At 63.8% G+C, this 15227-nt stretch overlaps 1 protein-coding gene across 2 annotated transcripts in view; it reads left to right on the top strand.

The window, feature by feature from the left end:
- The first annotated feature begins 2661 nt into the window (after positions 1 to 2661).
- The window catches only part of VAV1 (vav guanine nucleotide exchange factor 1), a 16847-nt gene continuing 4281 nt past the window's right edge, over positions 2662 to 15227 (top strand). Inside the window, exons 1-17 of one of the 2 annotated variants that reach the window (XM_075134138.1) lie at positions 2662 to 3155; positions 4085 to 4201; positions 4291 to 4349; positions 4948 to 5013; positions 5859 to 5967; positions 6054 to 6140; positions 7372 to 7440; positions 8103 to 8209; positions 8926 to 9022; positions 9451 to 9546; positions 10971 to 11039; positions 11676 to 11762; positions 12085 to 12170; positions 13245 to 13377; positions 13799 to 13908; positions 14021 to 14122; positions 14796 to 14893. In XM_075134138.1, coding sequence (XP_074990239.1) covers positions 2952 to 3155; positions 4085 to 4201; positions 4291 to 4349; positions 4948 to 5013; positions 5859 to 5967; positions 6054 to 6140; positions 7372 to 7440; positions 8103 to 8209; positions 8926 to 9022; positions 9451 to 9546; positions 10971 to 11039; positions 11676 to 11762; positions 12085 to 12170; positions 13245 to 13377; positions 13799 to 13908; positions 14021 to 14122; positions 14796 to 14893 — 1696 coding nt within the window. In that variant the 5' untranslated portion in view covers positions 2662 to 2951. Of the gene's footprint in view, positions 3156 to 4084; positions 4202 to 4290; positions 4350 to 4947; positions 5014 to 5858; positions 5968 to 6050; positions 6141 to 7371; positions 7441 to 8102; positions 8210 to 8925; positions 9023 to 9450; positions 9547 to 10970; positions 11040 to 11675; positions 11763 to 12084; positions 12171 to 13244; positions 13378 to 13798; positions 13909 to 14020; positions 14123 to 14795; positions 14894 to 15227 lie in introns of both variants that reach the window. The other variant, XM_075134137.1, reaches the window with a different exon arrangement.

The raw sequence follows: 15227 nt of genomic DNA, 5'->3' as shown, positions 1-15227 counted from the left end.
GTCTGCCCGGACCCCTGGGTCCACCCATGCCAAGAGTCTGGGGGGGGGGGGTGTCCCAGATCCTTGGGTCCACCTGGGTGGGGGCTGGGAACCACAGGACCCCCTGGGTCCACCCTTGTGGGGGTGTGGGAGGGGCTGCCCGGACGCCTGGGTCCTTCCTCATTTCGGGGAAGGCGGCTGGCGGGGGGCCACGGGGAGTTGCGACACCGCATGGGCGGGGCGGGGAGGGACACCGGAGGGGGGTGCGACGGGGAATGGGGGGACATTAGGGGACACCTGTGACCCTCCTGGGATGTGGGTGAAGATGGGCAGGACCAGGACACCTGGGTCCCCTCCTGGACCCCCAACACCTGGGTCCCCTCCTGGACCCTTGGCAGAACTCGGACACCTGGGTCCCCTCCTGGACCTGGACACCTGGGTCCTCTCCTGGACCCTCAGTAGGACCCACACACCTGCATCCCCTCCTGGACCCCCAACACCTGCGTCCCCTCCTGGACCCTTGATAGGATCCAAATGCCTGGATCCCCTCCTGGACCTGGACACCTGGGTCCTCTCCTGGACCCTTGGTAGGACCCAGACACCTGGGTCCCCTCCTGGACCTGGACACCTGGGTCCCCTCCTGGACCCTTGGTAGGACCCAGACACCTGGGTCCCCTCCTGGACCTGGACACCTGGGTCCCCTCCTGGACCCTTGGTAGGACCCAGACACCTGGGTCCCCTCCTGGACCTGGACACCTGGGTCCCCTCCTGGACCCTTGGTAGGACCCAGACACCTGGGTCCCCTCCTGGACCTGGACACCTGGGTCCCCTCCTGGACCCTTGGTAGGACCCAAATGCCTGGGTCCCCTCCTGGACCCTTGGCAGAACTCGGACACCTGGGTCCCCTCCTGGACCCTTGGTAGGACCCAGACACCTGGGTCCCCTCCTGGACCTGGGCACCTGGGTCCCCTCCTGGACCCTTGGTAGGACCCAGACACCTGGGTCCCCTCCTGGACCTGGACACCTGGGTCCCCTCCTGGACCCTTGGTAGGACCCAGACACCTGGGTCCCCTCCTGGACCTGGACACCTGGGTCCCCTCCTGGACCCTTGGTAGGACCCAGACACCTGGGTCCCCTCCTGGACCTGGACACCTGGGTCCCCTCCTGGACCCTTGGTAGGACCCAAATGCCTGGGTCCCCTCCTGGACCCTTGGCAGAACTCGGACACCTGGGTCCCCTCCTGGACCCTTGGTAGGACCCAGACACCTGGGTCCCCTCCTGGACCTGGGCACCTGGGTCCCCTCCTGGACCCTTGGTAGGACCCAGACACCTGGGTCCCCTCCTGGACCTGGACACCTGGGTCCCCTCCTGGACCCTTGGTAGGACCCAGACACCTGGGTCCCCTCCTGGACCTGGACACCTGGGTCCCCTCCTGGACCCTTGGTAGGACCCAGACACCTGGGTCCCCTCCTGGACCTGGACACCTGGGTCCCCTCCTGGACCCTTGGTAGGACCCAAATGCCTGGGTCCCCTCCTGGACCCTTGGCAGAACTCGGACACCTGGGTCCCCTCCTGGACCCTTGGTAGGACCCAGACACCTGGGTCCCCTCCTGGACCCTTGGCAGGATTCGGACACCTGGGTGCCCCCTGAGACCCCTGATAGGTCCCGGATGCCTGGGTCCCTCACGGGTCACCGTGCCCGGACGCTTGGGTCCCTCAGGGGGCCCTTGGTGTGGGTGTGCAGGCCCTGGTGCCTGGGTCCCCCCCATGGGTCCCGGATGCTTGGGTCCCCCCACGGGCCCCCCTGTTCCCACCACCACCACCACCGCAGGCCGTGACCACAGCGGGGCCCCCCGGGGGCGGCAGCTCCTCCCCGGCTGCAGGCGCTGGGGCGGGAAGGACCCCAGCATCCGGGAACCGCGTCCACGTTCCCATTGGGCCCCGCGGCACCCCAGGGCGCAGGCGCGGCACCGCCAGCTTCCGGCACCCCTACGAACCCCCAGCCCGGCCGGGCCCCAACGCCATTACTGCCTGCAACCAGGTGGTCCCCAAGGCCACCGGACCCTCCCCAGACGTGGGTGCACCAGGGGGAAGGAGCCCATCGGCACCCGGTCTTCTCCAGGCGTGGCGGCAGCGGTGGGAAGGAGACCAGCGCCGGCCGCTTCTCACTGCCGGCAGCTGTGCCGCGGGGCCCCATCACCACCGGCTCCTCCCCAGACGCGGTGGTTCTTGGGGGGGAAGGACCCCCCCTTGCTGTGGGAGCCTCCCCAGAAGCCACCAAAGACTCATCTCCATTGGCTCCTCACCAGAAGTCATCCCACCAGGGCCTCCCCTCCGTGGGTTCCTCACCGGACGTAGTCCCACCAAGGCCTCACCTCTGTCGGAACCTCACCAGAAGTGGTTGCACTGCAGGACCTCACCTTCTGCAGCTCCTCCCCAGAAGTGGTCCCACCAGGACCTCATCTTCTGCGGCTCCTCCCCAGAAGTGGTCCCACCAGGACCCCATCTCCATCGGCTCCTCCCCAGAAGTGGTTGCACTGCAGGACCTCATCTTCTGTGGCTCCTCACCAGAAGTGGTCCCACCAGGACCTCATCTCCATCGGCTCCTCCCCAGAAGTGGTCCCACCAGGACCTCATCTTCTGTGGCTCCTCACCAGAAGTGGTCCCACCAGGACCTCATCTCCATTGGCTCCTCCCCAGAAGTGGTCCCACCAGGACCTCATCTTCTGCGGCTCCTCACCAGAAGTGGTTGCACTGCAGGACCTCATCTCCATCGGCTCCTCCCCAGAAGTGGTCCCACCAGGACCTCATCTCCATCGGCTCCTCCCCAGAAGTGGTTGCACTGCAGGACCTCATCTTCTGTGGCTCCTCCCCAGAAGCGGTCCCACCAGGACCCCATCTCCATCGGCTCTTCCCTAGACATCATCTCACCGGGACGCCATCGCTGTTGTCTCCCCCAATCAGCAGGCGCCATGGAGGCGTGGCGGCAGTGCGCCCGCTGGCTGGTGGCAGCGCGGGTGCTGCCGGCGGGGCACCGGGCGAGCAGCCCCGGGGGGCAAGTGTGGGACCTGGCGCAGGCGCTGCGGGATGGGGTGCTGCTCTGCCACCTCCTCAACGCCCTCCTGCCCCGCGCCGTGCCCCCCCGTGACATTTGTCCCCGTCCCCAGATGTCACAGGTATGACCGGGGGCAAATACCCACTGGGGGAGTGGAACTGGCCCAGGGTGGGGTAACTGGGGGGGGTAATTGCCCCAGAAAGGAGTACGGGGGTGCTGGTTCCAGCGGGGATGATGGTGACAGTGACAATGACAGGGCTGGTGTGAATGAGGGTGATGGCGATGGTGACAGGGACGATGGTGGTGATGGTGACAGTGGGGGTGATGATGATGGTGGTGATGTTAGTGGCAACGGGGTGATGGCGATGGTGACAGGGACGATGGTGGTGATGGTGACAGTGGTGGTGATGATGATGGTGGTGATGCTGGTGCCAATGATGACGGTGACAACAGGGTTGATGGTGACAATGACGAATGGTGAAAATGGGGATGACGGTGATGGTACCAATTGACAATGGTGTTGACAATGGGGATAATGATGATCATGACGGTGACAATGATGGAGATGACAGTGATGGTGACCGTGATGACGATGATGTTGGTGATGATGGGGGTGACTGATGGTGTCAATGGGTGTGATGTGGATAGTGATAGTGACCTTGGGGGTGACAATGACCATGACGACAACAATGATGGTCATGATGATGGTACTGGTGCCAGTGAGGATGACAGTGACAGTGACAATGATGGTGTTGGTGACAGTGACGATCATGATGATGATGGCGATGGTGCCAATGGGGATGACAGTGACAGTGTTGGTGATGTTGATGATGGGGGTGACAGTGACGATGGCGGTGTTGATGACAGAGATGACGGAGGTGCCAGTGTCAATGGTGGTGACGACGGTGGTCATAAATGGGGGAAGATGATGGGGTTGATGGTCCTGATGGGGATGACAATGGCAGTGACAATGATGGTGATGGTGACAATGGGGGTGCTGATGGGGGTGTTGGTGACGGTGCTGGTGACAGTGACACGGTGCCACCACAGTTCCTGTGCCTGAGGAACATCCGCACCTTCCTGACCGCCTGCGCCGACAAGTTTGGGCTCCCGAAGCACCGGCTCTTCGGCGCCTTCGACCTCTTCGATGTCCAGGACTTTGGCAAGGTGGGACCCAGGCGTCCGGGTCCGACCCGGGGGGACGCAGGCGTCCGGCTCCTGCCCCTCCCTGCCCAATGTCCCCTGTCTGTCCCCAGGTGATTGACACCCTCTCGACGCTCTCCTGGACTCCCATCGCCCAGAGCAAAGGCTTCACGTGAGTGCAGGGGACCCAGGGGTCCGCGCCCCCTCCCCAAGGGACCCAGGGGTCCGGTCCCCAAGGGACCCAGGGGTCTGGGCCCCCTCCCCAAGGGACCCAGGGGTCTGGCCCCCAAGGGACCCAGGGGTCCGGGCCCCCTCCCCAAGGGACCCAGGCGTCCGGTCCCCAGGGGACCCAGGGGTCTGGTCCCCAAGGGACCCAGGGGTCCGGGCCCCCTCCCCAAGGGACCCAGGGGTCCGGTCCCCAAGGGACCCAGGCGTCCGGCCCCCAAGGGACCCAGGGGTCCGGGCCCCCTCCCCAAGGGACCCAGGCGTCCGGTCCCCAGGGGACCCAGGGGACTGGTCCCCAAGGGACCCAGGGGTCCGGGCCCCCTCCCCAAGGGACCCAGGCGTCCGGTCCCCAGGGGACCCAGGGGACTGGTCCCCAAGGGACCCAGGGGTCTGGGCCCCCTCCCCAAGGGACCCAGGTGTCCAGTCCCCAAGGGACCCAGGGGTCCGGGCCCCCTCCCCAAGGGACCCAGGTGTCCGGTCCCCAGGGGACCCAGGCGTCCGGTCCCCAAGGGACCCAGGGGTCCGGGCTGTGTCCCCCCCTCCAGGCCCTTCCCTACTGAAGACTGCGTTGGGGACGATGACATCTACAGCGGCCTCTCTGACTTCATCGAGTGAGTGGGGCGGGTTGGGGGGTGTTAGGGAGGTACTGGGGGGGGTTAGGGGGTGCCAGGGGGCATTAGGGGGGGCATTAGGGGGTTATTGGGGGGTATTGGGGGATACTAGAGGGGTAGTAAAGGTCATTAGGGGGGCATTGTTGGGGTATTGGGAAGTACTGGGGGGTTAGAGGGTGCGAGGGGGCATTAGGGGAGTATTGGGGGGTAATGGGGGCATAGGGGGCATTAGGGGGGTATTGGGGGGTAATGGGGGCATAGGGGGCATTAGGGGGGTATTGGGGGATATTAGGGGGGTATTAAGAGTCATTGGGGGGTATTAAGGGGTATCAGGGGGTACCAGGGTTATTAGGGGAGATTAAACGAGTTCCTGGGGGTGTAAGGAGTTAAGAAGGGGTATCAGGGGGCAATTGGGGGTATTAGAGGGGTACCAGGGGGTATTGGGGGGCAATAGAGAGGTATTAGGGGGCATTATAGGTGAATTGGGGGTATTATAGAGGTTTGAGGGGGGTTAGAAGGGCACCAGGAGGTATTGGGGGGCAATAGAGGGGTATCAAGGGTATTAGAGGGGTACCTGGGGATACTAGGGGGGTAGTGGAGGGGGATTGGGGGTATTTAAGGGGTACCTGGGGGTATTAGGATATCAGGGGAGTACCAGGGGGATTGGGGGTGTATTAGAGGGGTATCGGGGGGCATTAGGAGGCATTAGCAGGGTATTAGAGGGTATTAGGGGCTATTGAAGGAGTACCAGGATATTGGGGGGCAATAGAGGAACACCAGAGGGTATTTGGGAGGATCTGGGGGGGATTCGGGGTGCAGAGGGGTACCGGACTGTCCCCACGCAGCGACACGGCGGAGGAGGACGATGACCTTTACGACTGCGTCGAGGCCGAAGGAGATGACGGCGATGACATCTACGAGGACCTGATGCGGGTGGAGCCCCCCCCGGCTATGGTGGGTCCCCTCCCGGGTGCCTGGGTGTCCCCAGGATGCCTGGGTCCCCCCCGCCAGACATAGGGGTCCCACTGTCTCCCCAGAAGATGGAGGTGGACCGGAGGCTCTGCTGCATCCAGGAGTTGAGGCAGACGGAGGAGAGGTACACCGAGACCCTCGAGTCCATCTGCCAGGTGGGTTGGGGACATGGGGGGACACCGGGGACACGGGGGACATTGGGGACATGGTGGGACATGGGGGACATGGGGGAATATAGGGGATGTGGGGAGATATTGGGGACAAGGGAATATGGGGGACATGGGGAGATGGGGGGGGACATTGGGGAAATATGGGGACATGGGGGGACATGGGAGAATATGGGGACAAGGGGGACATAGGGGACATGGGGGACATGGGGGGACATGGGAGAATACGGGGACAAGGGGGACATAGGGGACATGGGGGACATGGAGGGATATGGGGGACGTAGGGGACATGGGGGGACATGGGGGAGATTGGAGAAATATGGGGACATGGGGGCTATGGAGACATGGGGGACACTGGGAACACAGGGGGACATGGGGGAATATGGGGACAAGGGGGACATGGGGACATGCGGGGACACTGGGGAAACAAGGGGACATTGGGGGCGGAGGGGACATGTGGGACATTGGGGAAATAAGGGGACAGGGGGACATGGGGGATATGGAGACATGGGGGACATTGGGGACATGGGGGGTCATGGGGGAATATGGGGACATGGGGGACATTGGGGGACATTGGGGACATGGGGGGACATGAGGGAATATGGGGACATGGGGGACATTGGGGGACATTGGGGGACATGGGGGGACATGAGGGAATATGGGGACATTGGGGACATGGGGGACATTGGGGGACATGGGGGGACATGGGGGGACATGGGGGGACATTGGGGACATGGGGGGACATGAGGGAATATGGGGACATGGGGGACATTGGGGGACATTGGGGGACATGGGGGGACATGAGGGAATATGGGGACATTGGGGACATGGGGGACATTGGGGGACATGGGGGGACATGAGGGAATATGGGGACATGGGGGACATTGGGGGACATTGGGGGACATGGGGGGACATGAGGGAATATGGGGACATTGGGGACATGGGGGACATTGGGGGACATGGGGGGACATGGGGGGACATGGGGGGACATTGGGGACATGGGGGGACATGAGGGAATATGGGGACATGGGGGACATTGGGGGACACAGGGAGATGGGAGATGGGGGGGACTTGAGGCCACTGGGGGACGTGGGACACGGGTGGAGATGGCGACGAAGGGGACGGGGACGCAGGGACAGGGACATGGGGCACTGGGACAGGTTCCCCCAGTGTCCTCAGTACCCTTTCCCAGTGCTCCCAGTAACCCCAGTGCCCACAGCACTTCCTGCGGCCACTGCGGCACTTCCTGCAGCCCCAAGACCTCGAGAGCATCTTCATCAACATCGAGGTGACCCCAGTAACCCCCAGTAATCCCCAGTGCTCCCAGTAACCCCTCCTAGTGCTCCCAGTAATGCCCAGTAACCCATCCCACTCCTCCCAGTAACTCTCCAAGCTCCCAGTGCTCCCAATAACCCCTCCCAGTACTCCTCGTAACCCCAGTAACCCCTCCTGCTGCTCCCAGTAACTCCCAGGGCTCCCAGTGCTCCCAGTAACCCCTCTCAATGCTGCCAGTAACCCCCAGTAACCCTTTCCACTGCTCCCAGAAATGCCCAGTAACGGCTCCCACTGCTGCCAGTAACTGCAGTATCCCCCAGTAACACCTCCCACTGCTCGCAGTAATGCCCAGTAACCCATCTCGCTCCTCCCAGTAACCCCCAGTAACACCTCCCACTGCTCCCTGAAATGCCTGGTAACCCCTCCCAGTTCTCCCAGTAGCCCTCCCAGTGCTCCCAGTATCCCCCTAGTACTCCCAGTGCTCCCAGTAACCCCTCCCACTGCTCCCAGAAATGCCCAGTAACATCCCAGTCCTCCCAGTTACCCCTCCCAGTGCCCCCAGTAACCCCCAGTAACCACCGTAGGGGGTGCTGGGAGGGTCTGTGGGATCTGAGGGAGGGTCTTGGAGGGGGGGGTCCCCCTTTTTCGGTGGGTGACACCCCCCTTGCCCCACAGGAGCTGCTGCAGCTGCACCGGCTCTTCCTGGGGGAGCTGCGGGGGGCACTGGGAGGGTCGGGGGGGGGGCGAGGGCTGCCCCCCCTCTTCCTCGCCTACAAGGAGAGGTGAGGGGCATGGGGGGGTCCTGAGGGCTGTTGGGGGGTCCTGGGGGCAATGGGGGGTCCTGGGGGCAATGGGGGGTTTGGGGGCGGTCCTGGGAGGGTCCGGGGGGGCATTGAGGGGTCCTGGAGGGGTCCTGGGGGGTAGTGGGGGTCCTGGGAGGGTCCTGGGGGGCATTGAGGGGTCCTGGAGGGGTCCTGGGGGGTATTGGGGGTCCTGGGAGGGGGCAATGGGTGTATGTGGGGGGGGCCATTTTAGGGTTCATTTTGGGGCCGATTTTGGATCAATTTTTGGTCCAATTGGGTTTATTTCGGGTCCAATTTCAGGTCTGATTTTGGGTCCAATTCTGTCCATTTTTGGTCTAATTTCAGCTCCATTTTGGGGGAAATTCTGTCCATTTCAGGTCCAATTTCAGGTCCATTTTGGGGCCAATTCTGTCCATTTCAGATCTGATTTCAGGTCAAATTTCAGATCCATTTTGGGTCAATTCTGTCCATTTTGGGTCTGATATCAGCTCCAATCCTGTCCATTTTGGGTCCAACTTCAGGTCCATTTTGGGGCCAATTCTGCCTATTTTGGGTCCAATTTCAGGTCCATTGTGGGTCCATTCTGGGTCTGATTCCGGGTCTGGTATTGGCTTTGATTTTGGCTCAGTTTGGGGCAGATTCCAGCTGCGTTTTGGGTGGGTTCGGGTGGATTTGGGTGGTTTCCATCCCCCCAGGTTCCTGCTCTACGGCCGCTACTGCAGCCAGGTGGAAGCGGCCGCCCGGCGCCTCGACCAGCTCGCGACCAACACCGACCTCCGCATGAAGCTGCAGGTGGGCCTGGATGCCTGGGCCCCCTCCCCAACCCCCCTTGATCCCCCCGGAGCCCCCTGATCCCCCCCAAAACCCCCAGCCACAACCTCTGCATGAAGGTGCAGGTGGGTTCGGACGCCTGGGTCCCCTCCATGGGACACCCTGACACCCCCTGGGACCCCCGGACTCCCCTAGTTCCCCTGGAACCCCTCTGGTCCCCCTGGGACCCTCCCAGTCCACCCCGGGACCCCCCATGTCCCCCCACCCCTCATGACCCTATGTCCCCCCATGACCCTTCTGACTCCCCCAGTCCCCCTGTGACCCCCATGTCCCCCAGACTCTCCCAATCCCCATGATCCCCCATGACCTGACCTCCTCTGACCCCCATGACCCCCTGTGAACCCCCCCATCACCCCTGTGACCCCCATGACCTCCCCCGTGACCCCCAGGAGTGCTCCCAACGAGCCAACAACGGGCGCTTCTCCCTGAGGGACCTCCTGATGGTGCCGATGCAGCGGGTGCTCAAGTACCACCTCTTGCTCCAGGTCTGCTCAGCCGGGAGGGGGGACCCCTGGGTCCCCTGGGGCACGCCTGGGTCCCTTGGGGAGGGAGGGGGACGCCTGGGTCTCCTGGGGCACGCCTGGGTCCCTTGGGGACATCTGGGTCCCCTGGGGCACACCTGGGTCCCTTGGGGAGGGAGGGGGACACTGGGTCCCCTGGGGACATCTGGGTCCCCTGGGGCATGCCTGGGTCCCTTGGGGAGGGAGGGGGATGCCTGGGTCCCCTGGGGCACGCCTGGGTCCCTTGGGGACATCTGGGTCCCCTGGGACACACCTGGGTCCCTTGGGGACATCTGGGTCCCTTGGGGGACATCTGGGTCCTCTGGGGCACGCCTGGGTCCCTTGGGGACATCTGGGTCCCCTGGGGCACACCTGGGTCCCCTGGGGAGGGAGGGGGACACCTGGGTCCCCTGGGGACATCTGGGTCCCCTGGGGGACGCCTGGGTCCCTTGGGGAGGGAGGGGGACACCTGGGTCCCCTGGGGACATCTGGGTCCCCTGGGGCACACCTGGGTCCCTTGGGGCACGCCTGGGTCCCTTGGGGACATCTGGGTCCCCTGGGGCACACCTGGGTCTCTTGGGGAGGGAGGGGGACATCTGGGTCCCCTGGGGGACGCCTGGGTCCCCTGGGGCACACCTGGGTCCCTTGGGGAGGGAGGGAGACACCTGGGTCCCTTGGGGACAATTGGGTGCCCTGGGGCACATCTGGGTCCCTTGGGGAGGGAGGGGGACATCTGGGTCCCCTGGGGACATCTGGGTCCCCTGGGGGACGCCTGGGTCCCTTGGGGACATCTGGGTCCCCTGGGGCACACCTGGGTCCCTTGGGGAGGGAGGGGACACCTGGGTCCCCTGGGGACATCTGGGTCCCCTGGGGGATGCCTGGGTCCCTTGGGGAGGGAGGGGGACACCTGGGTCCCCTGGGGACAATTGGGTCCCCTGGGGCACATCTGGGTCCCTTGGGGAGGGAGGGGGACACTGGGTCCCCTGGGGACATCTGGGTCCCTTGGGGAGGGAGGGGACACCTGGGTCCCCTGGGGACAATTGGGTCCCCTGGGGCACATCTGGGTCCCTTGGGGAGGGAGGGGGACATCTGGGTCCCCTGGGGGACGCCTGGGTCCCCTGGGGCACGCCTGGGTCCCTTGGGGACATCTGGGTCCCCTGGGGCACACCTGGGTCCCTTGGGGAGGGAGGGGGACATCTGGGTCCCCTGGGGGACGTCTGGGTCCCCTGGGGCACGCCTGGGTCCCTTGGGGAGGGAGGGGGACACCTGGGTCCCCTGGGGCACGCCTGGGTCCCTTGGGGAGGGGTGGCCCTGGGTCCCATCAAGGGGGTAAACCTGGGGGGTCCCTTGGGGGCCCCGGATGCCTGGGTCCCTGCTGGGGGGGACAAGCCCTGACCCCTGACCCCCAGGAGCTGGTGAAGCTGACCCCAGAGCCAGCCGAGAGGGAGAGGCTGCGGGAGGCCCTGGACGCCATGAGGGTGGGTCCTGGGGTGTCCTGGGGTGCCCTGGGGGGGGCTGGGGGGGCTGGGGAGGATCCTAGGGGGTCTTGGAGTGGTCTGGGGTGGGCCTGGGGACATTTGGATGGGTCCTGGGGAATCTTGGGGGGATCCTGGGGGGACTTGAGGAGGTCCTGAGGAGGTCCTGGGGGGTCTTAGGGGGTCCTGGGGGGTCTGGGGGGATCCTGGGGAGTCTTAGGGGGTCCTGAGAGGGTCCTGGGAGGTTTTGGAGAAGTCCAGGGGGGTCTTGGGGGGATCCTGGGTGGTCTGGGGAGGTCCTGGGGGATCTTAGAGGGTCCTGAGGGGATCCTGGGGGGTCTTGGAGGGTTTAGGGGCCCCTGGAGGTCTTGGAAGGGTCCTAGGAGGTTTGGGGGGTCCTGGGGAGTCTTGGGGGGGTCCTGAGGGTCTTCTCTTGGGTTCTGGGGGTCCTGGGAGTCTCTTGGGGTACCCTGGGAGGTCTGGGGGAAATATGGGTGCCCTAGGGTGATATTTGGGGGTTCCTAAGGGGGTCTTTGGGGTTGGGGGGGGGTATTTGAGGGTCAAGGGAGGCTGGAGGGTATTCGGGGGTCCCCAGGGGTATCTGGGGGTTTGGGGGTGCCTGACTAGTGCCCCCCCCAGGACCTGGCGCAGTGCGTGAACGAGGTCAAACGGGACAACGAGACCCTGAAACAGCTCACGAGTGTCCAGCTCTGCCTCCACAACATGGTGGGGACCCCCCTGATCCTCCCTCCCAGCCCCCCCCAACCTGGGGGGACCCCCCAACCACCCTATGGCACCCCCAAATTGCCCTGTCTCTCCTTGCACCCCCAGACCCTCCCTAATCCTCCTGAGTGTCCAGCTCTGCCTCCACCACATGGTGGGGATCCCTCCAGCCCCCCCAAACCCCTCCACCATCCCTGGGACCCCCCCACATCTCCCCCTATCCCCCATATCCCCATGTCCCTCCATGTTCCCCCTACGTCCCTGCCCCCCATGTCCCCCCATGTGTCCCCCATGTCCCCCACATTCCTGCTGATGTCCGGCACAGCCGCAGTCCCTGGCGCAGTTCGGGCGCCCCAAAATCGACGGAGAGCTGAAGGTCTCCAGCACCGAGAGGCGCTCCAAGGTGGACAGGTGGGATGGGGCGAGGGGCACCACGGGGACACCATGGGGACACTCACGGGGACATGGGAACACCACAAGAAGATGGGGACACCCATGGGAATGCTGCAGGGACACCCACGGGGACATGGGAACACCACAAAGAACATGGGGACACCCATGGGGACACCATGGGGACACCCACGGGGACATGGGAACACCACAGGAAGATGGGGACACCCATGGGGACACCATGGGGACACTCACGGGGACATGGGAACACCACAAGAAGATGGGGACACCCATGGGAATGCTGCAGGGACACCCACGGGGACATGGGAACACCACAAAGAACATGGGGACACCCATGGGGACACCATGGGGACACCCACGGGGACATGGGAACACCACAAAGAACATGGGGACACCCATGGGGACACCATGGGGACACCCACGGGGACATGGGAACACCACAGGAAGATGGGGACACCCATGGGGACACCATGGGGACACTCACGGGGACATGGGAACACCACAAGAAGATGGGGACACCCATGGGAATGCTGCAGGGACACCCACGGGGACATGGGAACACCACAAGAACATGGGGACACCCATGGGGACACCATGGGGACACCCACGGGGACATGGGAACACCACAGGAAGATGGGAACACCCATGGGGACACCATGGGGACACCCACGGGGACATGGGAACACCACAGGAAGATGGGGACACCCATGGGGACACTCACGGGGACATGGGAACACCACAAGAACATGGGGACACCCATGGGGACACCATGGGGACACCCACGGGGACATGGGAACACCACAGGAAGATCATGGGAACATTATGTGGACATGAGGAAAACAGAGGGATGCGGGGACACCCTTGGGGACATGGAGACACCACAGGGACACCATGGGGACATGGGAAAACAGGAACCCCCATCGGGACACCCACAGGGACATAAGGATGGGAACACAGGGACACCTTGGGGACACCCTTGTCACAGAGCAGGGGCCACTCCAGGGCAGTGGTGGGGACACCCCAAGACGCACGGTGACCTTGGGAACCCAATGCCACCCCCATCCCTGTCCCCAGGTACGGCTTCCTCCTGGACAAGGCCCTGATCATCTGCAAGCGCCGTGGGGACTCCTACGAGGCCAAAGACGTTGTGGACCTGCAGAGCCACCAACTGCGGGATGGTGGCCTCGGCCCCCGCGATGGCAAGAAGGTACCCTGGGATCCAGGCGTCCAGTTCCCAATGAACCCAGGTGTCCAGGTACCTGGTGGTCCCAAGCATCCAGGTCTGGTAGGCCCAAGTATCCAGGTCCTTGGTGGACCTAGTGAAGCCTGGTGGACCCATGTGTCCAGTTCCCAGGTGTCCTCTTCCCAATGAACCCAGGTATCCGGGTCCCCAATGAACCCAGGCGTCCAGGTCTGGTGGATCCCAGCATCCTGGTTGCTGGTGGACACAAGTGTCTAGGTCTGGTGGACCCAAGCATCCAGGTTCTTGGTGGATCCAAGTGTCCAGGACCTTAGTGGACACACTGAAGCCTGGTGGCCCCAGGAATGCAGTCCCCAGTGGCCCCAGGCGTCCGGGTGGCAGTGAACCCAGGCGGTGGGGCACCGCTGAGCCCCACCCATGCCCACAGTGGACCCACACCTTCTTGCTCATCGACACGGCCGGGCTGCAGGGCTATGAGCTCTTCTTCAAGACCCGTGAGCTGAAGAAGAAGTGGCTGGAGCAGTTCGAGATGGCCCTGTAAGGTCCCCCCCGCACCCAGGGGTGAGGGGACCTGCCCCACTGGGGGCTGGGTGGCACCAGGGGGGCCAGTTTGCCCCCACCAGACCCAGGTCCCCCCATCTCTTGCCAGTTCCAACATCTTCCCCGAGCACGCCCTGGCCGACGGGCATGACTTCCAGATGTTCTCCTTTGAGGACACCACGTCCTGCAGGGCCTGCCAGATGTTGTTGAGGTAGGACCCCAAAATTATGTCCCCTACTCTCCTGGGGAGACAAGGGGGGACAGGATAACCAGGGAGATGGGGTTGGGGGGCTCTGGGAGAAGGGGAGGCCCCAGGTAGGTGATTGGAGGTGGGGTGACATCTTGATGGGTCAAGCCCTTGGGTGAGTTGAGGCCAAGGTGGGTCAAGCCTTGGGTGGGTCAAGGTCTGAGTTGGTAAAAGATTGGGTAGGTTGAGTCCAGGTAAGCCAAGGCCAACGTGGGTCAAGTCTTGGGTGGGTTGAGTCCTGGGTGGGTCAAGGAGATGATGGGTCAAGCCCTGAGTGGCCCCAAGGCCAAGGTGGGTCAAGGATTGGGTGGAGGCCAAGGTGGGTCAAGGCTTGGGTAGAAGACTACAAGGTGAGTCAAGACCAGGGTGGGTCAATCCCTGGGTGGGTTGAGTCCTGTGTGGGCCAGGGCCAAGGTGGGTCAATCCCTCAGTGGGTTAAAACCAAGGTGGGTTGATTCTGGTGGGACCAAGGCCAACATGGGCCAAGAACCTGGTGGGTCAATGACTGGGTTGGCCCAAGGTCCAGGATTGGGTCAGTCCGGGATGGGGTGGGGTGGGTGGGTGCAGGTGGGCCAACGGGTGTCGCTTTGTGCTGACTGTGACCCTGTGTCCCCCCTGTGTCCTGGTGTCCCCCCAGGGGCACGTTCTACCAGGGGTACCGCTGCAGCCGATGCCGGGCCCCGGCGCACAAGGAGTGTCTGGGGCGGCTGGGGACCTGCGGCAGGGGTGGCACCGGTGAGCGGCATCATGGGATAGTGGGGGAGCGGAGCATCGTGGGATGGGGAGCGGAGCGTCATGGCATTGGGGAGTGGAGCATCATGGCCTTGGGGAATGGAGCATCATGGCCTTGGGGAGCGGGGCACTGTGGGATGGGGAGTGGGGCACGGTGGGATACAACATGGCTGACACGGAGCAGGGCATTGTGGGATAGGAGATGGCTGACACGGAGCAGGGCATTGTGGGATACGAGATGGCTGACACGGAGTAGAGCATCGTGGGATTGGGGTGGCCGAGGTGGAGCAAGGTTTTAAGGGATAGCTCAGGCCCAGGTGGAGCTGGGCATTATGGG

This window comes from Calonectris borealis, chromosome 31 (genome assembly GCF_964195595.1).
Source record: "Calonectris borealis chromosome 31, bCalBor7.hap1.2, whole genome shotgun sequence".
In the NCBI taxonomy this organism is placed as follows: domain Eukaryota; kingdom Metazoa; phylum Chordata; class Aves; order Procellariiformes; family Procellariidae; genus Calonectris; species Calonectris borealis.
The sequence above is the reverse complement of the archived record's forward strand: the minus strand, read 5'-3'. Positions and strand labels throughout refer to the sequence as shown.